General features: G+C 32.8%; 2 protein-coding genes across 2 annotated transcripts; one reads left to right on the forward strand and one right to left on the reverse strand.

The window, feature by feature from the left end:
- Positions 1-353: 353 nt before the first annotated feature.
- On the reverse strand, positions 354-14581 carry LOC144448275 (tetraspanin-18-like). Its single transcript, XM_078138457.1, has 7 exons — positions 14429-14581; positions 10481-10579; positions 9820-10011; positions 9008-9181; positions 3541-3708; positions 2513-2596; positions 354-1728 (listed from the first exon to the last, which is right to left on the reverse strand). Exons 2-7 carry the CDS (start codon positions 10556-10558, stop codon positions 1684-1686), a joined length of 741 nt encoding a protein of 246 aa, XP_077994583.1. The 5' UTR covers positions 10559-10579; positions 14429-14581; the 3' UTR covers positions 354-1683.
- A 1524-nt stretch (positions 14582-16105) lies between these two features.
- On the forward strand, positions 16106-22623 carry LOC144448138 (ER membrane protein complex subunit 10-like). The gene is made up of 7 exons (XM_078138291.1): positions 16106-16180; positions 17487-17556; positions 18496-18611; positions 19366-19473; positions 20123-20304; positions 20620-20716; positions 21445-22623. The coding sequence occupies exons 1-7, from the start codon at positions 16106-16108 to the stop codon at positions 21532-21534; spliced, it is 738 nt and encodes a 245-aa protein (XP_077994417.1). The 3' UTR covers positions 21535-22623.

The raw sequence follows: 22623 nt of genomic DNA on the forward strand, positions 1-22623 counted from the left end.
GAGCAAATACCTATTATCTACGTACATACATACCTACCTACCTACTTACCCCATTCTTATCTACCTAGTACCTACATACCCAACTAACTATACCTACCTTACATACATACATACATACATACATGCATACATACATACATACATACATACATACATACATACATACATACATACATACATACATACATACATACAGACAGACAGACAGACAGACAGACAGACAGACAGACAGACAGACAGACAGACAGACAGACAGACGTACGTACATATATACATACATACATACATACATACATACATGCATACTTTAATAAATAGATAAATAATTACAATCTTATTTCATAGACCATATAAAAGTTACAAAATATATGTTTTATTGAACAATACAAAGATCTTCATTAGATAATACATTTACAACCAATACAATATCTGCTTTAGAAAAGCTAGAAGACAGAATTGCGAAGAGATTTATTAGATGGTTTTGAAAAACTGTGTCTACGTGGAAAATGTTTAAAACACAAAACTTATACACATTTTGGTTGTATTTAAAAACGTATGTTAAACTCTGAGTGGTTCACTTAGAAATGGTTTACAACACTTCTCACTTTCATTACGTCAACTATATTGGAAAATACAATAATACAACTCTCAAAGATAGTTGTAAATTTATTTATCTGCTTATTCAAAATCATTCATCAGTCCACATAACATGCTTTGAAAACAAAAAGACTTAAACTGTCAACTGTTAGTAAACAAAACACAAACACACACACAGGTTCAATCTGCTAAACATTTACTTCCTACTAGTATGTGAAAAAATTATTGCATTGTTCTACAAATACAATAATAATGGAGAGAATCAAGTACACGTTAAACTACTCTGAAAATTTCCTAACAAGGCTTCTACGTCACTTCCGCATAAGTTCTGATTGACGTCACTTCCGCATAAGTTCTGATTGAAGGTGGTTTGAACCGACGCTTTCATCTCGTTTAAGATCCGTTTTTTTTATTATACAATGTGAATTCAAAGGGAGCCTCCCCCTTGAACTAATTTCTGAATATTGTTAAATATTGTTGAAGCACTGTAAAGAAAATGAGAATACTGCTTTCTAGGCAAGAAGTGCATGAGTGGCAAACATAGCGTGACATTTTCTCTTTGATGAAAACTATTGCATTGGTAAGTATAGTGTGTTGTTTTCTCCATTACAAGACCTTAGTCTACTGGATTGGTATGCACTGAGGATGACGTTTTCTGTATTTGCGTAGACAAACTGTGTGTTTACATAGACAAAGAAATCACAGTTGGCGAAATGAAGATTTTCAATACATATTGTAAAAATCACCGCATTCATTTTATTATGTCATTGATATTAACCTCAGAGCATTACCGTGATCACACAGTGACCTTCTCTGCTTATAATTAAACTAAACACATCACACATGAAATTTAACTACGCCTACATATCAACAACTAGATACCTTCTAGACAGTATACTTAGTACACTAATATCTGATTATATAGTACACTAATATCTGATTATATAATACACTGATATCTGATTATGTATAACTAATTAAAAACTTTTCTCTTCAAATCTTCTAGGTCATGATACTAAGTATTGAAGCATACATCTGAATAAATACTTGGAATTCATTTGTTTTTAAACTGGTCACTATAGCAACCTATTTGGCTTTACACAACATACATCCGCCGATGATTCCAATCAGCTGAAAAATAAAAAATAGATGCATGTATCAGTGATATCAAAATATAATTACAACAAATCAGTCAGTCCAGATGCACAAGCATGCAGGTAATTAGCACACACACACACACACACACACACACACACACACACACACACACACACCGACCGGCCGACCTAAATACAAACCGGCATACAACCCTGATTAAACAATTCACTTGACAACGAAGGTGAACAAAATGCATCCTGTGTATTGTTCATCGTTTCTTATCACCTGCGACAACGACTCCTATATCTATCCTGGACTGAAAGATACGTCGTGTTGTTCAGCCATATCACGACTGTACTAATCTACACACTATCCCACATAAGCAACCATGCTGGGTTGCAACCAATCAAATATGGCTATGTTCTAATAGGTGTCAAACTGACCATTATGTCAGCCTATCAATGCTGATTTATAAGACCAACCACCTAATCCTTACGTCAATAGTAAACATAAGATTCAGGCCAAAGTCTAGTATTTTATCAAGTACAAACAATTAAAAAGTCTCACCATGTTCTTAACATCAGAAGCAGAAACTATTCTGTATATTTGATTTTTGATATACATAATGACCTCTGTTTGAACTTCTAATCACAAGTTCAAGGAGTGGCCTAAATCCTTCGATCTAGCAGGCACAGTCAACAGTCCATATGATAGTGTAGACGATGATTGCTGGCTGATATCGTGGCACGAATGTCTGTATCTTACAGACTATATCTATCGCTACCTTTTGGTTATCATTTATATATATATATCTTACCTGCAGCACAGCAACTCCTATAGCTACCCCTGCCGCGATCACCACGTTGTCTTGTACAAATGCCTTCAGTTTGTTTAGACAGCCCTGCAAATGAGTATAGAGTCAAATAGTGTGATTATGTAGTTTACTTTAAATGCATTGTAACATTGTACTGTAACATGTATGTATGTATGTATGTATGTATGTATGTATGTATGTATGTATGTATGTATGTATGTATGTATGTATGTATGTATGTACGTACGTACGTACATGTGTGTGTATGTATGCATGTATGCATGCATGCATGCATGCATGTATGTATGTATGTATGTATGTATGTATGTATGTATGTATGTATGTATGTATGTATGTATGTATGTATGTGTGTGTGTGTGTGTGTGCGTGCGTGCGTACGTACGTGTGTGTATGCATGCATGCATACATGCATGTATGCATGAATGGATGTATGCATGTATGCATGTATGCATGCATGCATGTATGTATGTATGTATGTATGTATGTATGTATGTATGTATGTATGTATGTATGTATGTATGTATGTATGTATGTATGCATGCATGCATGCATGCATGCATGCATGCATGTATGTATGTATGTATGTATGTATGTATGTATGCATGCATGCATGCATGCATGCATGCATGTATGTATGTATGTATGTATGTGTGTGTGTGCGCGTGCGTGCTTACGTACGTACATGTGTGTGTATGTATGCATGCATGCATGTATGTATGTATGTAGTAATGTATGTATGTATGTATGTATGTATGTGTGTATGTATGTATGTATGTATGTATGTATGTATGTATGTATGTATGTATGTATGTATGTATGTATGTATGTATGTATGTATGTATGTATGTATGTAATGTATGTATGTATGTATGTATGTATGTATGTATGTATGTATGTATGTATGCATCTACGCGTGCACTCATGTACGCACGCACACAATTGAGATAACAGTTGGATGAATAACCAAGTCTGACCATTCTAGCGATTTCCCCAAAGCGTCAAGTACATACCGTTTTGTAAAAGAAGCCATCTACTTTAGCATGACATTTTGTTTGATCTTTGTAGACCCCACTTTTTAGATCTTTTACAGCACAACAACTGTCTGGAAACGTTTTGCCTGTTTCACTCCATTGTGTATATTGGTAATCATCTGGACTCTTGATACCACAACATTCTCCCTTTCAAAATAAAAAATGGAAAAGAAGATCATGAATGATTACCATGCACAACTAGGAATATATTATTTCCAATAACTTTACTAGGAATATATTATTTCCCACTTAACTAGGAATATATTATTTCCAAATAACTTAACTAGGAATACATTATTTCCAATAACTTAACTAGGAATATATTATTTCCAGTAATTTAACTAGGAATATATTATTTCCAATAACTTAACTAGGAATATATTATTTCCAATAACTTAACTAGGAATATATTATTTCCAATAACTTAACTAGGAATATATTATTTCCAATAACTTAACTAGGAATATATTATTTCCAATAACTTAACTAGGAATATATTATTTCCAATAACTTAACTAGGAATATATTATTTCCAAATAACTTAACTAGGAATATATTATTTCCAAATAACTTAACTAGGAATACATTATTTCCAATACCTCAATTAGGAATATATTATTTCCAATAACTTAACTAGGAATATATTATTTCCAATAACTTAACTAGGAATATATTATTTCCAATAACTTAACTAGGAATATATTATTTCCAGTAACTTAACTAGGAATACATTATTACCAATAACTTAACTGGGAATATATTATTTCCAATAACTTAACTAGGAATATATTATTTCTAGTAACTTAACTAGGAATATATTATTACCAACAACTTAACTAGGAATATATTATTTCCAATAACTTAACTAAGAATACATTATTTCCAATAACTTAACTAGGAATATATTATTTCCAGTAACTTAAAAACTTAACTAGGAATATATTATTTCGAAATAACTTAACTAGGAATATATTATTACCAATAACTTAACTAGGAATATATTATTTCCAATAACTTAAGGAATATATTATTTCCAATAACTTAAGGAATATATTATTTCCAATAACTTAACTAGGAATATATTATTTCCAATAACTTAACTAGGAATATATTATTATCAATAACTTAAGGAATATATTATTTCCAATAACTTAACTAGGAATATATTATTACCAATAACTTAACTAGGAATATATTATTTCCAAATAACTTAACTAGGAATATATTATTTCCAAATAACTTAACTAGGAATACATTATTTCCAATAACTTAACTAGGAATATATTATTTCCAATAACTTAACTAGGAATATATTATTTCCAAATAACTTAACTAGGAATACATTATTTCCAATAACTTAACTAGGAATATATTATTTCCAATAACTTAACTAGGAATATATTATTTCCAATAACTTAACTAGGAATACATTATTTCCAATAACTTAACTAAGAATACATTATTTCCAATAACTGAACTAGGAATATATTATTTATTTCCAGTAACTTAAAAACTTAACTAGGAATATATTTTTTCCAATAACTTAACTAGGAATATATTATTTCTAATAACTTAACTAGGAATATATTATTTCCAATAACTTAACTAGGAATACATTATTTCCAATAACTTAAAAACTTAACTAGGAATATATTATTTCGAAATAACTTAACTAGGAATATATTATTACCAATAACTTAACTAGGAATATATTATTTCCAATAACTTAAGGAATATATTATTTCCAATAACTTAAGGAATATATTATTTCCAATAACTTAACTAGGAATATATTATTTCCAATAACTTAACTAGGAATATATTATTATCAATAACTTAAGGAATATATTATTTCCAATAACTTAACTAGGAATATATTATTACCAATAACTTAACTAGGAATATATTATTTCCAAATAACTTAACTAGGAATATATTATTTCCAAATAACTTAACTAGGAATACATTATTTCCAATAACTTAACTAGGAATATATTATTTCCAATAACTTAACTAGGAATATATTATTTCCAAATAACTTAACTAGGAATACATTATTTCCAATAACTTAACTAGGAATATATTATTTCCAATAACTTAACTAGGAATATATTATTTCCAATAACTTAACTAGGAATATATTATTTCCAATAACTGAACTAGGAATATATTATTTCCAATAACTTAACTAGGAATACATTATTTCCAATAACTTAACTAGGAATATATTATTTCCAAATAACTTAACTAGGAATACATTATTTCCAATAACTTAACTAAGAATACATTATTTCCAATAACTGAACTAGGAATATATTATTTCCAGTAACTTAAAAACTTAACTAGGAATATATTTTTTCCAATAACTTAACTAGGAATATATTATTTCTAATAACTTAACTAGGAATATATTATTTCCAATAACTTAACTAGGAATACATTATTTCCAATAACTTAACTAAGAATATATTATTTCCAATAACTGAACTAGGAATATATTATTTCCAGTAACTTAAAAACTTAACTAGGAATATATTTTTTCCAATAACTTAACTAGGAATATATTATTTCCAATAACTTAACTAGGAATATATTATTTCCAATAACTTAATTAGGAATATATTATTTCCAGTAACTTAAAAATTTAACTAGGAATATATTTTTTCCAATAACTTAATTAGGAATATATTATTTCCAGTAACTTAAAAATTTAACTAGGAATATATTTTTTCCAATAACTTAATTAGGAATATATTATTTCCAGTAACTTAAAAATTTAACTAGGAATATATTATTTCCAAATAACTTAACTAGGAATATATTATTTCCAATAACTTAACTAGGAATATATTATTTCCAATAACTTAACTAGGAATATATTATTTCCAATAACTTCACTAATAATACATTATTTCCAATAACTTAACTAGGAATATATTATTTCCAAATAATTTAACTAGGAATATATTATTTCCAATAACTTAACTAGGAATATATTATTTCCAATAACTGAACTAGGAATATATTATTTCCAGTAACTTAAAAATTTAACTAGGAATATATTATTTCCAATAACTTAACTAGGAATATATTATTTCCAATAACTTAACTAGGAATATATTATTTCCAATAACTTAACTAGGAATATATTATTTCCAATAACTTAACTAAGAATACATTATTTCCAATAACTTAACTAGGAATATATTTTTTCCAGTAACTTAAAAATTTAACTAGGAATATATTATTTCCAATAACTTAACTAGGAATATATTATTTCCAATAACTTAACTAGGAATATAGTATTTCCAGTAATTTAACTAGGAATATATTATTTCCAATAATTTAACTAGGAATATATTATTTCCAATAATTTAACTAGGAATATATTATTTCCAATAACTTAACTAGGAATATATTATTTCCAATAACTTAACTAGGAATATATTATTTCCAATAATTTAACTAGGAATATATTATTTCCAATAACTTAACTAGGAATATATTTTTTCCAATAATTTAACTAGGAATATATTATTTCCAATAACTTAACTAGGAATATATTATTTCCAATAACTTAACTAGGAATATATTTTTTCCAATAATTTAACTAGGAATATATTATTTCCAATAATTTAACTAGGAATATATTATTTCCAATAACTTAACTAGGAATATATTATTTCCAATAATTTAACTAGGAATATATTATTTCCAATAACTTAACTAGGAATATATTTTTTCCAATAATTTAACTAGGAATATATTATTTCCAATAACTTAACTAGGAATATATTATTTCCAATAACTTAACTAGGAATATATTTTTTCCAATAATTTAACTAGGAATATATTATTTCCAATAATTTAACTAGGAATATATTATTTCCAATAACTTAACTAGGAATATATTATTTCCAATAATTTAACTAGGAATATATTATTTCCAATAACTTAACTAGGAATATATTATTTCCAATAATTTAACTAGGAATATATTATTTCCAATAACTTAACTAGGAATATATTATTTCCAATAACTTAACTAGGAATATATTATTTCCAATAATTTAACTAGGAATATATTATTTCCAATAACTTAACTAGGAATATATTTTTTCCAATAATTTAATTAGGAATATATTATTTCCAATAATTTAACTAGGAATATATTATTTCCAAATAACTTAACTAGGAATATATTTTTTTTCCGATAACTTAATTAGGAATATATTATTTCCAATAACTTAACTAGGAATATATTATTTCCAATAACTTAACTAGGAATATATTATTTCCAATAACTTAACTAGGAATATATTTTTTCCAATAATTTAACTAGGAATATATTATTTCCAATAATTTAACTAGGAATATATTATTTCCAAATAACTTAACTAGGAATATATTTTTTCCGATAACTTAATTAGGAATATATTATTTCCAATAACTTAACTAGGAATATATTATTTCCAATAACTTAACTAGGAATATATTATTTCCAATAACTTAACTAGGAATATATTATTTCTTACTACAGTTTGCAGGCGAAAGCTCTCTGCTTATCAAATTAGATTGTGTGGTTAAGATTCGAGCATTTTAGTCAAACTGATGTTTAAGCAAAACTTAGGCCTTAACATGATAAAAGCACATTTCACTCAAAGACATCATTCAATAGACCATTCCAGACAGACTGCAAACAGGAAGTTGAGAATACAGCGCCCTCGCTCAAATTGAGGATATCATCACCTCATAGTACCATTTCGTAAGAGCTTTGTCCCTTGGTATTTTGTAGAAGTATAAATAAGTGATATTTTTCGTATGTTCAGACATTGAGGCTAGCAGCAGTGTTCTATGATTAACCATGTAACTACCTATACCATGTATACCCCAAAGACACGCACAAACATGAAGTAGAGCGTCACCATGGCAAATCTTGGAAAGGCCTATTTTCCAATGCCATGATATACTTTTAGAAAACTAAAATCGTTACAGGGAAATTAAGTTAACAATATTGGCGGTCGAAGGAACTCGGTCTGTTGTTTTTAAGCACAAATGGTTAACTTACTGATAATGCATTCTCTTAAAGGGAAACAACGATAGGCCTTTGCGTTTGCTGCCCTTTACTTTACTTAGAAATGCCGTCTTCTGATTTTCCTGGGTATAAAAAATGCAACCAAGACAAAATCGACTTTACCTTTGTTTCACTTTAAAAGGGTGTCATCGTTGAGTGATAGGTGACAGGTCGATAGTCAAATATCATTGTCAATTGTGATTCCATTACAGATAATAAATATTGAATCCCAGCAGTCCATTACTTGAATGCATTACTATAACAGTGAAATATTGGTTTCTCTGAAGCCCGAAGAGAAGATATCTTCGATCGTTATCTAAAATGTTACCCAGTATCGACACCATTTTAATGAAAAATAATGTATCCACTTACAAGATGTTGAATTGAATCCCAGGATTCCGCGATAGCCTGTTCAGTGCCATACTTGACAAAAGTCTCATTGGCTGCTTTCAGGAATCTTTCCTCGACATCGGAGTACCCAAAATAGAATATCATTCCAGCTACGGCGATCTCAGCTATGAACATCACCAATAAAATCAGTCCATACTAGTGTGATAAGATAAGACGTTTAGATTGTTAATATATTTTAGTCATACCTGTGACTTTATTTATTATTACTTTTCTCTTTGATGTAAGTTCCTTCTTCCTTTTTTTTTGGGGGGGGAGTGTTTTTGCGTCTACATTCTTTGTCTTTTTATTCCAATATTGACATCCTTTGTCAATAAATAAGCGTTTTCCGTACGCACACACATACACGTACACACACACACACACACACACACACACACACACACACACACACACACACACACACGTACGTACACGTTCACACACACACGCGCACGTATACACACAAACAAAAAACCCACAAACACTTGTTTATATAACATTATCATATATATATATATATATATATATATATATATATATATATATATATATATATATATATATATATAAACACAGACACAGACATACACAGAGACTCGCATAAAAATAGATACAAGATGTATTTCCTATCTTTGTTGTTAGTTTGTTTGTTTATGCATAGTGTACGTAATTTAGGTCACGTGTTCAAAACCTAGTTGCAATATTAACTAAAACCGTTCCCTATCCTTTTGATATTCCATTAAATGAGAACATTTCGTAAAAAATACCATTCCATTTGTACAATTTTAACTTACCAGAGCGAGCAGAATTTTACTTTCTTTCATGGCTCCGCAACAACCCAGGAAAGCTATGATGGTAATGACGCCACCTATTCCAATCAGTAGATATACGGCACTGTTTATCAGCGGATTATCAAGAACTTTTGTAAATGAAGAATAATCGACCAAGATCCAGATACCAATACCGACCATTGCTACACCACATACCTGATGTTATTAAATGTATACAGAATAGAATAACAATTTTTGGTGTTTTTTTTAAATAAATGAATCATGAATACAAGATGCGGTCCATCAAATTTGTTTAATTCCACTTACTACTAAAATCCAGTAGTCCATCTAAACATAAGTAGTTAATTAAGACAAACTATGACACAGCTAGGTCAAAAGACAAGCTAAACATACATGTTTTAAACAATGGGGAGTATTTATTGCTTATTGTGGAAAGTAGGTGTTTTTCTTTTGTTGTGCTTTTTTCACTTTCTTTCTCTGTATTCCTTTGCTTTTTGTCGTTATAAATAAATATTTAAAAAAAAAAGATAAACTGAATTGCTATTGTGTACAAACTAATCCTTCCACACGACTTCTGTTTGTATCGTTTCAGAAAACAACAAGTTTAGTAAATGAAAAATCTTTCAAAAAAATAAAAACGTTGCAATTATTGGATTTTACTTACCCAGAACACGAAGTTCAAGACCAGTAATAAGTATTTCATACATTTCAGACAACCCTCGAGCTCGCCTTGCTCTCCCATGATACCAGTGAAAGTGTGAGTCTACAAAACATGAAACGCTGTAAGTTAGTTTCATTGATTTCTTATACTCACTTGGGCAATCTCACTTTTTCTAATTCATGCATTGACTATACCTTTTCAAGGTAGTAAATGTTCATTGCTGCTAGTAGCCTCTATCGTAATGTTTCATGGCAAGGAACTATTCTTACAATATTTTATCAATTTGCGAGTGTTCACCATTACATAATATGCCATGTATGGCAGTACGCTCAGTTGTATACTCCGAGTCCAAAGTGAAAAATTTCCAGTGCAACAGCGCCACCAGTGGCCACGTTTTCGATGCACAACTTTCTTGTCATGTATTCGACATGCGCAGGTCACGTACCGCGTTATCATATATTGCTCATTAGATTACAAGCAAAGTGCAAGTCGAGGCATGGATCTGTAACTTCATTGTATATTGAAATGTTACCATTGAAATAAATTGACAGCTTGTGTTTTTTGTGTCTAGCCAGTTTGTTTACAAAATGAATTCATGTAAGTACAATAACGAACATTTCATGTGTGTGTTTTTTTTTGTTTTTTTTTTGTTTTTTGTTTGCGGACTTTGTTTATGTTGATTGGAGTTTCAAGTAGATACTCATGAAACTTTTTACGTTCAAATCCAAAATAAATTCCAATTTCCCACTCATATGGTCATTTCCATTTTATTTGTCATAAACTTCAGTTTTACGGATACAGCGTATATATGCATATAACCTGGTTAACGGTGAATCAGTCGAGGTATGGCATATTTACCTACATATGACTTGAGGAAAGCAGAGTTCACAACCTCTAAGTCTTATTAAGGGAAGCAGGTGATCAAACAATCATGTCAACGTAAGTGTATGAACGTAGACGTGTTTACCACCGACTGCCAAAAACTCGTACTAATATTATGAATCTATGCACGTAGAGTTGTCACAGTCCGATGGTTGTTGTCACTGGTCCAGAGATTGTTGCTAACAGTAACACAATTCTATTGTATGCGATCAGCTCAATGAAAAGCTCAATACAGTTCGTATAGAGGCCGACGGTCTACAACAAATAAAGTCACTGGTTGCCCAGTTTGCATATACTGAACAGTATTGCATCACCTGTACATGTGCGTAAACATATGTTTATAGCTGTGTACGCCATAGATAATATCAAATTGATTTTTTAGGTCTGCACCCAAAAATCAGCGCCCTCAACGGCAATCAAGATTTCAACTTGTTTCTGTACTGCTTATGGATAATATCGACCACTGGTCAATTTGTACAATGTCTCATTATTGGTATTTTAACAAGTTTAAATGAATATATACCAGGCATATTGTTATCTGATCGAAAAAACACCACCTACAGATAATATTGACCACTAATTAACATATCCCATGGCTTTTTTATCAGTAATTGACCAATTTTAAGTGAGTATATCTGTAAAAAAAAATGTCCACGTTGCAGCTGGTGCAGGTGATTCGGCAAAAAAAAAACCAAAACATTTAATTCTCCATGACAACCCTACAAACTCAAGTATAGGTGCGTTTCAGTGTAAATCAACGAACAAAACATTACCACCACCACCACCACCATCACCACACATACACTGAACTACGATAACTCCCCAAAATTTTACAATGTACAGTCATGGATTTTGAAATATGGCAGCGAAAGCGGATCCAATCTGCCCCTTCTCCTTCACACACACTGATCACAGTAAATATGTCGTGGCATGTTTGATTTGTACTAGCAAGGGATTGGCACCACACTGCACGTCACAGAGACCTAGTTACTACGTGTAAAACAGCAATATTAAATAGAATTTTGGTATAAATCTAACATACGTAGGGAATGAGCAGAATTTACAGCGCGGGGGCGGGACGCTTCAGTAGGACAGAATAATTTGGTCGAAATTTATTTTCGCTAGAACACTCAAATTTATAGAAGATAATTACGTGGTATTGTTTATTACTCGAATTACAAATTGACAGTCTATTTGTTGAGAGTTGAACAACTAAATCGGGGAGACACGTCTCCTACAAACCCCTCCACCCCACCCTATCCATGTAGTGACGTTGATAGCTCAGCAAGCTACATGTACATTGCATCATTAGAAAAACTCATCCGTCGTAAGGCGGGACAGTATATGATGATGCATTCATGTGACGCGTCATAAAAAGTAACACGTAGACGTAATAAATCTATCTGAGAAGAGATGTCAGTCTAATATGTAAACGGTATGTGTACATTCATAATCCTGGATGTGGACTTAGTCATTGGTTACTATAACTACGTAATAATTGAACGATTGAATTTGGTTTAATACATGTTGTTACAACTTTGAATGACAGTGAATAATATATATTTATCACTATTCGGGTCAAAATAGTGTTTACTTTACGCTATAACCCTGAATATTTATGGTGCATGGTAATCTTAAACACGTACTAGCTGTAACTATTGGAATGTTACTTCCCCCCCCCCCATCAGAAACCAAACAGTATATTACCCGAAAATTGTTAAATTACCAATAAGTAGACATTGTATATGTTAATTAAAGGCCAATCATATCCATAATTAGTACATTAATTGGTCGAAATTGTGATCGTCGCGTTGGTGCTCTAGTTTTAGAGTGCGGACTCAAAAATCACATGATGTTGAATCTGAATGGCTTTATTGTACCATATTGTGTGTCCAATTACACACATGTGTTTATCGATAGGTGACTTAATGACGATCAGGGTGTATGGTATAACGATACATTATATTTTACAAAACATGTTGAGAAAAAAACTTTCCAGATGCAGTTAATGCATCTTTCGTAGTTTTGCTATAGTAACATACTGGCATGCGAACCATTGTGGATTCCTAATGGTCCACTGGTTACACGTTAAATCAAGTTACAGTGACTGCTTTGCTTGGAATCTGCAGGCTGCTATAAAACCAACATTACATATTACAATGTAAAGTGGTTGGTGAAACACATGCAGGTAATATACATATATTTATATAGCTACCGAAACATACAACAGTGGCTATCCCCTCGCGAAATTACTTGTGGTGTTACAGAGATCTGGTACCAACTCAATGCTTAACACAGGATATTTTCGTTCGTAAAAATGCTTTACAACAAAACACTAGGCTCGATTTTCAGCCATTGAAACCTGAAAGAGAATCTGTTATATAGTGCACGTACCACTGTATATTTTAATGTCATATGTATGCAACATTGTGATTTATTGCACAGTTCTAATCAAATTACCAGGTTTTCGCGCCGAGGAAAAATCGAAAAGACAAGTAAGAGACTAGATTATATACACCATACGAATAGTTTTGTCATCAAGGGGACACTTCAGTATTTTGTACTCAAGGTCACAACAATTGACAACATTGCAAAACTTGATTTTAATAAATATTAGTACGCTTACTTTTTGTCCTCAATTCAGTTCAAAATGGCCGTCAAACTGTAAGCACAAACTGAGTCTAGTTCCTAGTTCAATTCAACAAGTAACAATTTCAATGATAATTTCTGTGGTGGTTAAATAACATGGTGATTTATTTCAATATTTCGAAGAAGACGTCAAACTCGATTTGATATAAAATATGATTTAGTAAAAAAAAGTGTCTGTTTCGGAGCTATTAATGTTAGTTTGGCACTCTCGGTTTTTGCAGTCAGTCGTTCAGTGTGATCGAGATTGCGGAACTAAAAAACAACAATCATGCCGTCGTCTACCGCATTGTGCGAAAGACCTTCTGTTCGTAATGCTGGCATTTGACCAAACATCAAAACGCTAACATCAATTGTACTAAACAGTTTAGGTGACCTGTTGATCACACATACTGGTATGTTCATATAATGTTTATAACTTACCTAGATTCACGTAGTACTTGTATTGGGAATGATTGTTGAACGTTCTTCTGTGCGATGACGGACTTCAACTTCTAAGTTCTACGCTGTTCATTCAACTATGTGAAAGTCGTATACGCTGCAATGTTTGCGTAAAGTATTATTCATATATGCAAAATCCAAGGAAACAAAAGGTGTGGTTTTTCAATTCACGACATCAGGACAAACGTCACTACTTAACAACCCTCGTATATTCTATTTGTTGGGTCACTTCATTTGCATATTTTGAAAGCATAGGTATTTCTCTGTCGTGACCATGCAAATCATGCGTATCTTACCTTTGTAAATGGAACGCTATATATAACAATGTGTTTTATTGGCCAAGTGAAAATCTTCTCGTCGTGATACCAAACATTGGGAAATGCATAAATCAAGTTTTTAAGTGACGTCACTCTACAGCGTCCGGGTCATCTACGTCACTTTTTCTGTTCATGGACTGTTAAAAAAAGGGTAAAAATAACTACGATTGTTGATATGTGGTCGTAACTATAACAACCACATAACAAAATGTGTGTAAATAGTCCTTTTTTCATTTAAAACGATTAAGTCAACACTACAACACTTTCCAAACAAAGAGTCTCTTTCAGTCAAGAAATGTTTTTTAACAATAGGTGAACAACTTTGGGCCACTAGTCAGTTTATTTCCTTAACATGACATCAGTGATTGTGTTCGATAGAAAGGCACACCGGGTGGCCTACGTGACACTAGTCAAGGTTACATAGCGGCTAAAATAACTCCATTCCTGGTCCGCACAGTCTGGAATCTACACTTCCCGTGACCCATATACCCTAGCAGTGTAGCACATTATTTATTTCCTCTGAAATGGTTTGAAAAAAAAGACAGAAAGAAATTCTCTACACACGATCACAATTTTCACATTCATTCATTCATTCATTCATTCATTCATTCATTCATTCATTCATTCATTCATTCATTCATTCATTCATTCATTCATTCATTCATTCATTCATTCACTCACTCACTCACTCACTCACTCACTCACTCACTCACTCACTCACTCACTCACTCACTCACTCACTCACTCACTCACTCACTCACTCACTCACTCACTCATATTGCGCATTGAAACGTTCGTTTATTGGACCATGTATGCACGGCTATAAAGTTCTTGGGTATATTATCTAGGCCTTGCAATTGAGTTGTACGTGTGTGATTGAATGACGGTGTGGGAATTTGACCAACAAAACCTGGAGTTGAATGAGTGTTGGCAGTTAATTTATATGTAATATCGAACGTTCTATACTTGAGATATTATCAACCACGACGGTGAAACACTGTGATAATTTGGGATATATAGTAATAATTGTGGGTAATGTCCTGAGCCCAAATCAACTACAATCATAGCGTCTACGCTACCTATACGGTGAATGACCCTGTGAAATAACTTTCAGTGTTTTTGTGTCATTTAAAAAGAAAATCAAAGAAAATTCAATTTAAAAGATGTAAGAAATAGATTTAAAAATCTAAAAATTTGAAGAAAAAAATCCTTGGCGCATTGCTTTCTATTTAATGTTTCTTTCCTACTAGAATAACAATTTCTAATACATTAATGCTTCGTTTCCGTATTTTCCATCAATGTAAGTTCGCTAGCAAACTACCACTTGATGGCGCTTTTCAAAATGGCGGCTTACGTGTTCAAATGTGCTGCTGTCGCACTCTTGTTTTTCTCAATATTTGTGTCGGCTACAAAACGGGTAAGTTTGATAAATGTGTAGGTAGATCGCTTAATCTCCAGTTATCAGCAGGAATGTAAATATATTCATAATATTGTAATGTTATGAGATTATTGAGAGATGATCGTTGTGGCCATTGTCTCGTCATATCGATGTCGTCGAACCACCTCTTTTCGAACATGGAGAAAAGTGTTTTTAACATAATTGTCTTCTCATTGTCTATAAAATCACACACATGTTGTCTTTGATGATGCAGATTCTGATTGACTTTGACTGCAATACCTTTCCTCTTTGTAGCTTTACCTTAAAATTTCTCTAAGTGATATTACAATACAGTAACGCCGGGGTTCTTGTTTTGTGGTTGTTGTTTTTTTGGCAAACCCCGTAAACCCCTGACTTAGGACACCTTTGAGAGGTTTCCTGAAACCCTCCTGACTTCGTCATATGTACTGTCAGGATGGGAAGCACTACATCTATGCCGTAACCTTCCTACGTGTAGACACAAATCTATCCTACCTCAGGTAGGACTTGGGACTGCCTCAGGTAGGACGACCTACGTGTAGATGGGCTAATCTGATGAAAATCTTCTTTAGTAATACAGCTCAGTTTTTTTTACTTATCTCTATTTCCTACATGTATATTGTTATTTTTTTCTGATTTTTTTTCTGAGAGTGATTACCATGTCCCTAATAATCAAGCTGTATTCCTACATCAAATTTGCGTCCGATTACATTTGTTTTATGCCTAGGGACTCAGAAAAGTTATTTTTCACCAATTCTGCATTGTACAACCTCTCTGATATAAAGTGATCAAAATATTATAACTTAATGACTGTATTTTGTAGGAATCTAAGTATAATCTTTGAATACTTCATTCCGTGTCTAAAATGAGGTTAAAATGTTTCATTTTGTGTAATTACAACCTGTATTTGGTACAAGCTCCTTAATTAACATTGTATATACATGTAGTATTTTAGTGTGAATGGTTCTGTGCATGCTACAATTATTTGGACTGTGTTTGCTGTTTCAAGGCGTTACATTCATTACAACTGGCTGCAAAAAGTTTGGAGATCACCTAAGACATCGGCCAATGTCATTAATTGTTTGCTCAACTTGCAGCTTATGAAACAATAAACATCAGGGTCTGAGTGGATGTTTTTGTTTTTTCAAGATGTACGATAAGAAGCAAAATGAAGGATGGTCCATCTCTGCAATAATGTAATAATAATCTGTACTTGCTGCCAAACTCGATGTCTCAGCATTCATCTTTCTACTGGTTTCCATTTGTAGGGATGTAATGTGTCTAATTTCTTTTATTTCTCTATTAGGGTGATAGTAATATCGATTTTGATACAATAAGTAGTTTGAATTTACCAATAGAACATGCAGTTGGCATAGGTAAGTGTAGTTTTAGCTTGTGAGACATGTTTTGATGTTACACTGTCAAGAACCTATGTATGCCAAGCCATGGCCGTCAAGGCTTGTATGTCCTTGGAATCACAGAAACCTATTCTGAACTTGAAATTACCACCTACAGCTCTGTTAAATCTAAGTGGATCTTATGTGAACCTTTGATGTAATCACACTCCCACCTGATTTAGATTGGCAGGATAGTACATTTATTTCACCTCAGGACTGTGTGTTCTTTACCCTACCACTTGCAATGTGTATTTTTAAATTTTGCATATTCTTTTTAGAGTTTCTGTACATCGCACTGTGACGTATGTGTAGTGCGTTTTCTAAGAAATTAAAATAATAATAATAATAGCCAATTACAAAATGTGTGAAGATCCAAGACAAATCTGTAGGCTACATCAGAAACACTTACTATAGAAATTACAGCCATGTAACAGCTGCAAAAAATGGATATCATTTACAACCAAAAGTACAGCCCTGTAACAGAGCTGCAAAAAATGAATAGACACAGGGATGATAGTTGTGAACAGAATATTATCATAATTGACGAACTATGTATCAAAACATCACCATGGTAATATAATGACTCATGAGTATTAAAAATATCTTGCCACATGTACAGCAATCTCTTTGTCTTGACAGATTGTGGTAAATGTGATGTCATTTCCTGTAAATTTTTCCCACAAACCCTTGCAGGAAGTCACCAAAATGGTCAAATCCATAAGCGCCGTAGGGCTTCTTTACAAGATTTCAAAGTTGAATAAGATTCCAAGGCTCTATTTTATCATCAAATGTAATATGTATGTTGATAACGGTAACCAGAAATAAATCTGACTGGACTTCTCCTTTATTAATATTATTGTAAAAGGTGTTATAAATTTTACGACATGACAACTTATCACATCATTTATGTATTTTTAGGTCCTGATGTAGAGTTTTCAGTAAGAGGAAGTCTACAATTCCGTTCTTTGAAAAGTACAGTTGGTACATTTAGACAGTCCCCATTATTATCTGGAGACTTCAGAGATACTCTCAGGGTAAGTTACTATATTGTGTAGCTTGTACTCCTAGATATAATTATTTCCCTAGTACGTGTATTTGTCTTTGAACAGCCATAGACAGTGGAGAAAGAACACCAAGGGAAATATGAGTGACCTAGAGGGCCTTGTCAATACGAGTCAAAAGACAAGTAGTGGTAAAATCGTTATGTCACAAGTATTTTCCGGCCAAATGAAGAAAAGCAATAAATAGTAGAATTATACTTCAGCAGGGATAATTTATGAAAAATCAGGCAATGACAATATTAGTGATTTTTACCTTTTTGATTCACTTTTGACTATTTTGAGCACACAGCAGAACCAATGAGAAAGACTTACACTGTCGTAACATAGCGCAATTAGGGTATAAATTCCATATACATTTATTTTGTTTGAACACATTCATCTTGGCTTGTGTGAGGTATAATGGGCAATATACTTGACCAATGGACTGAAGCTGAAAGGCCAGAGTTTCAATCCCAGATTCTTGCATTACTGTTATCTTATCAATGGAGCCATAAGCTTTACATAGGATTATTCCGTTTCAGGACCAACTTTATCGTATAGCACTGCCAGACAACTGTTGTATACCTAAATTCTGATCCTAATCTGAACCGGGCCTCTATATACCAAACATGAAGTATTGTAATGCATACATAGTTTCATTTTGAAAATGTCTGTATTTGTCAATATTTGTAAATGTTCCCTTTGAGTACAAAATGTTAACTATGACTGTATATGTTGATTTGTTCAGGATGCAGCCAGCAATAAGAAAACTTTATATCGTGTACGAGTACCAACTAAGTTAACTGGGACTACAGATGAAGAAAACGAACAATATGTATCATCATTTATCAAGGCAGTAAGTCGCGTTATATGTATGTCTCAGTTCTCTACTCTGTGTGTGTTGCTGATGGGACAAACCTCGTCAATCAACCAATCAACCAATCAATCAATCAATCAATCAATCAATCAGTCAGTCAGTCAGTCAGTGAGCCAGTCAATCAATCAATCAATCAATCAATCAATCACTGAACCAATCAAATTTTTATAGCACCAATCTCCAGAGAAATGTTCTGTTCAGTACCGCTGAATGGCTAAAGCACACTATAAGCTTTGTGAACAAATAAGTCTTCAGTTTTGTTTTGAATCAATCCAGGCTGGAGGCTTGGTGAATGTCAATTGGCAAAGAGTTCTATAGTTTGGGAGCAACTTGTAAGAATGAACAACCTCCATAGGTGATGTGCCTGTAATTTGCTCTTAAAGTAAGTTTGATACCAATAAGTGAGTGTAATGTCATAATTTTTAAAATGGATGTCATGAGCTAAGAACATTGTGTGGCACGGCTTTGCTATTACCCCCGGTAGCTTATTTTTCCTTAGATTCATTCACTCCTTAGATGTCTCTCTCTGAAACTGGAGGAATATTATTGAATGTAACTCTTGTGATGTATAAAGTGATACTATAGTGCGTAAACTGGTGTTGTATTCTTATTTGTTTCATTTTGCCAGTGTTCATTGTATGAATCAAGACTTAGTGATTTTCTAATGGTAACTATTGATCCATCGGGTCATGTACTCAGTATAAGTATTGCACCATTGAATGGAGAATGTCATGGCAACGAGATTGATGAATTTGATCTAGATAACTTCAATACTACAGTAGAATTGGCCAGCATCTCATCTGGTCCAACGTAAGTATACAATCTAAGTATACATTATTTAAATAACATGACCACATAAATTAATAGTAAAATATTATTTTATGCTCAGAAATCTAAAGATATTGAGAAACCGAATAACAGAGCGAATGGATAGTCACGAGTGCACCACTTACCAAATTTGGGCAAAGGGTACCAGGGCGTGATACAGAAAATTATTGCATGGGTTCAATGTGTGCACTCTCCATTGAATTACTTAAGGAAGAGATACTGGGTATATGATAAAATGTTTTACATTATCCAACCCCACATTTAAAAAAAAAAAAATCTTTATTTTTCTATCGACAGCCCTGAAACTCAAGCCTACGTTCAGAAACTTGAGGAAGAAAAAGCACAGAAAGAGAAAGGTGGTTCAACAGAGCAAAAATCGTTTTTTGGAAAATATGTAAGTACTGGATTATTCTTTAGTTCATAATTAGAATAACTGAACGTAAGCAGATGCCAAGAATACAAAATAAAATTATTTTATCTAGCAAGACCTTGATATAACAACTTCAGTGTGGCTGTATATCTGTATTTATCAATCAGATCATTAGGCCAAAAAAATAAAAGAGTTTGTTTTTCATCCTTGTGTGTGTCATCTAAAATCATGCATGTTACACATTTTTATTTCATTTTCCTGTTTTCGCCAACATCTACTTTCTATATCGATGTCGAAACCAAACAGTTTGAGAAGTACAGACGAGAGGCTATAAAACAAACAGTTTACAATGCATGTAGTTTACTTTCAGAGTTCAATACATGTTATTAATCGTTCAGGGCAGCTTCAGTGGTAACATCATGTATGTGATAGTGTAATGGTTGATGAGTCAGTATGCTTCTCTTTTATGAGTCTGACAGTGTAACATTCTATCTGTACCAAATGCAGTAATCATTGATACATGTCACAAATATTTCAGTGATGCTTCCACTCAGTGGCTTAGTCAAAGGAAAATAAAATTGATGACTGATTTAATATAGTCATGTTGGATAGACTGTGCTTTAGACAGAACAGTGATCTTAGTTTAGTTGTATTAGACAAAACAGTGATCTTGGTTGTATTAGACAAAACCGTGATCTTGGTTGTATCAATGAGATTCTAACGTTCCAAACTTTCTCTGACTTCTCTTACAGTGGATGTACATTATACCAGTTGTGCTATTCTTACTGTTGTCATCAGCGCAAGATCCTAATGCTCAGAGAGGAGGTGGTGGTGGAAACTAGAAAGATAGTCTGGTGTAATTTTATCACTATTTAATAATTTAGCAGGTCAAAATGAAATCCAATAACAGACCAATATCTTCTAACGTGCGATGTAATATATATACCCACATAACATGAGACAGACAGACCATTAGAGACAGTTAGTGACAGAATGTTAGAGAAATGGTGACAGAGTGAGGCAGACAAACAGTGACAGAGACTGAGATAAAGACAGTTAGAGCAACAGCATTAATTTAGGCCATTCCAGACTGCAAACATGAAGTTGAGAATACAGCGCCCTCTCTCAAATTGGGGTATCATCACCTGATAGTACCGTTTCATAAGAGCTTTGTTCCTTGGTATTCTGTATAAGTGTAAATCAGGGATATTTTTTGTATTGTTCAGATATCGAGGAAGCAGCAGTGCTCTATGACTAACCAAGTAACCTATACCATATATATACCCCCAAGGTACACACAGACAGGAAGTAGAGTGCCACCAAGGTACACAGACAGGAAGTAGAGCGCCACCATGCCAAATTTTGGAAAGGCCTAAAGAAACAGTCAGAGTGACAGAATTAAGTAGGACAGAGAAACAGTCAAATTGACAGGGACAGAAACAGACATTCAAAATGGCAAGAGATGGAGAAACAGACAGTAAACTGACAAAGACACAGAAACAGGTTGACAAAGAGAGAAACTGGGTCAGAGACAGTGAGAGTGACAGAAAGGCAGTAATAAAGTCTTAGACAGGAGCAGACAGTCTGAGTGACAGAGTTAGACAGAGGCAGTCTCAGTGACAATTAGACAGACAGTCTGAGTGACAATTAGACAGACAGTCTGAGTGACAGAGTTAGATACAGTCTCAGTGACAGAGTTGGACAGTCTCAGTGACAGGTAGAGTCTCAGTGACAGACAGAGACAGTCTGAGTGACAGAGTTAGACAGACAGTCTGAGTGACAGAGTTAGACAGACATGGTGCATGAGAAAAAGACAGAGTTACAATGTGGAGACAGAGAAACACACTATGCAGCACATTCTACCACCCACAGGTTATCATGATATTAAGCAGTTTTGTAGTACCTGTATTTCAATTATCGATAGACATATA

This window comes from Glandiceps talaboti, chromosome 17 (genome assembly GCF_964340395.1).
Source record: "Glandiceps talaboti chromosome 17, keGlaTala1.1, whole genome shotgun sequence".
Lineage (NCBI taxonomy): Eukaryota > Metazoa > Hemichordata > Enteropneusta > Spengelidae > Glandiceps > Glandiceps talaboti.

Bases quoted from the DNA above. Each gene is read 5' to 3' on its own strand.
- LOC144448138 (XM_078138291.1), top strand. From the start codon at position 16,106: ATGGCGGCTTACGTGTTCAAATGTGCTGCTGTCGCACTCTTGTTTTTC. The intron at 16,181-17,486 runs GTAAGTTTGATA...TTTCTCTATTAG, and splicing joins TTGTGTCGGCTACAAAACGG to GGTGATAGTAATATCGATTT. The intron at 20,305-20,619 runs GTAAGTATACAA...TTCTATCGACAG, and splicing joins AGCATCTCATCTGGTCCAAC to CCCTGAAACTCAAGCCTACG.
- LOC144448275 (XM_078138457.1), bottom strand. From the start codon at position 10,558: ATGGGAGAGCAAGGCGAGCTCGAGGGTTGTCTGAAATGTATGAAATAC. The intron at 9,182-9,819 runs GTAAGTTAAAAT...TTATCACACTAG, and splicing joins GTAAAATTCTGCTCGCTCTG to TATGGACTGATTTTATTGGT. The intron at 2,597-3,540 runs GTATGTACTTGA...ACTCATTTGCAG, and splicing joins ATGGCTTCTTTTACAAAACG to GGCTGTCTAAACAAACTGAA.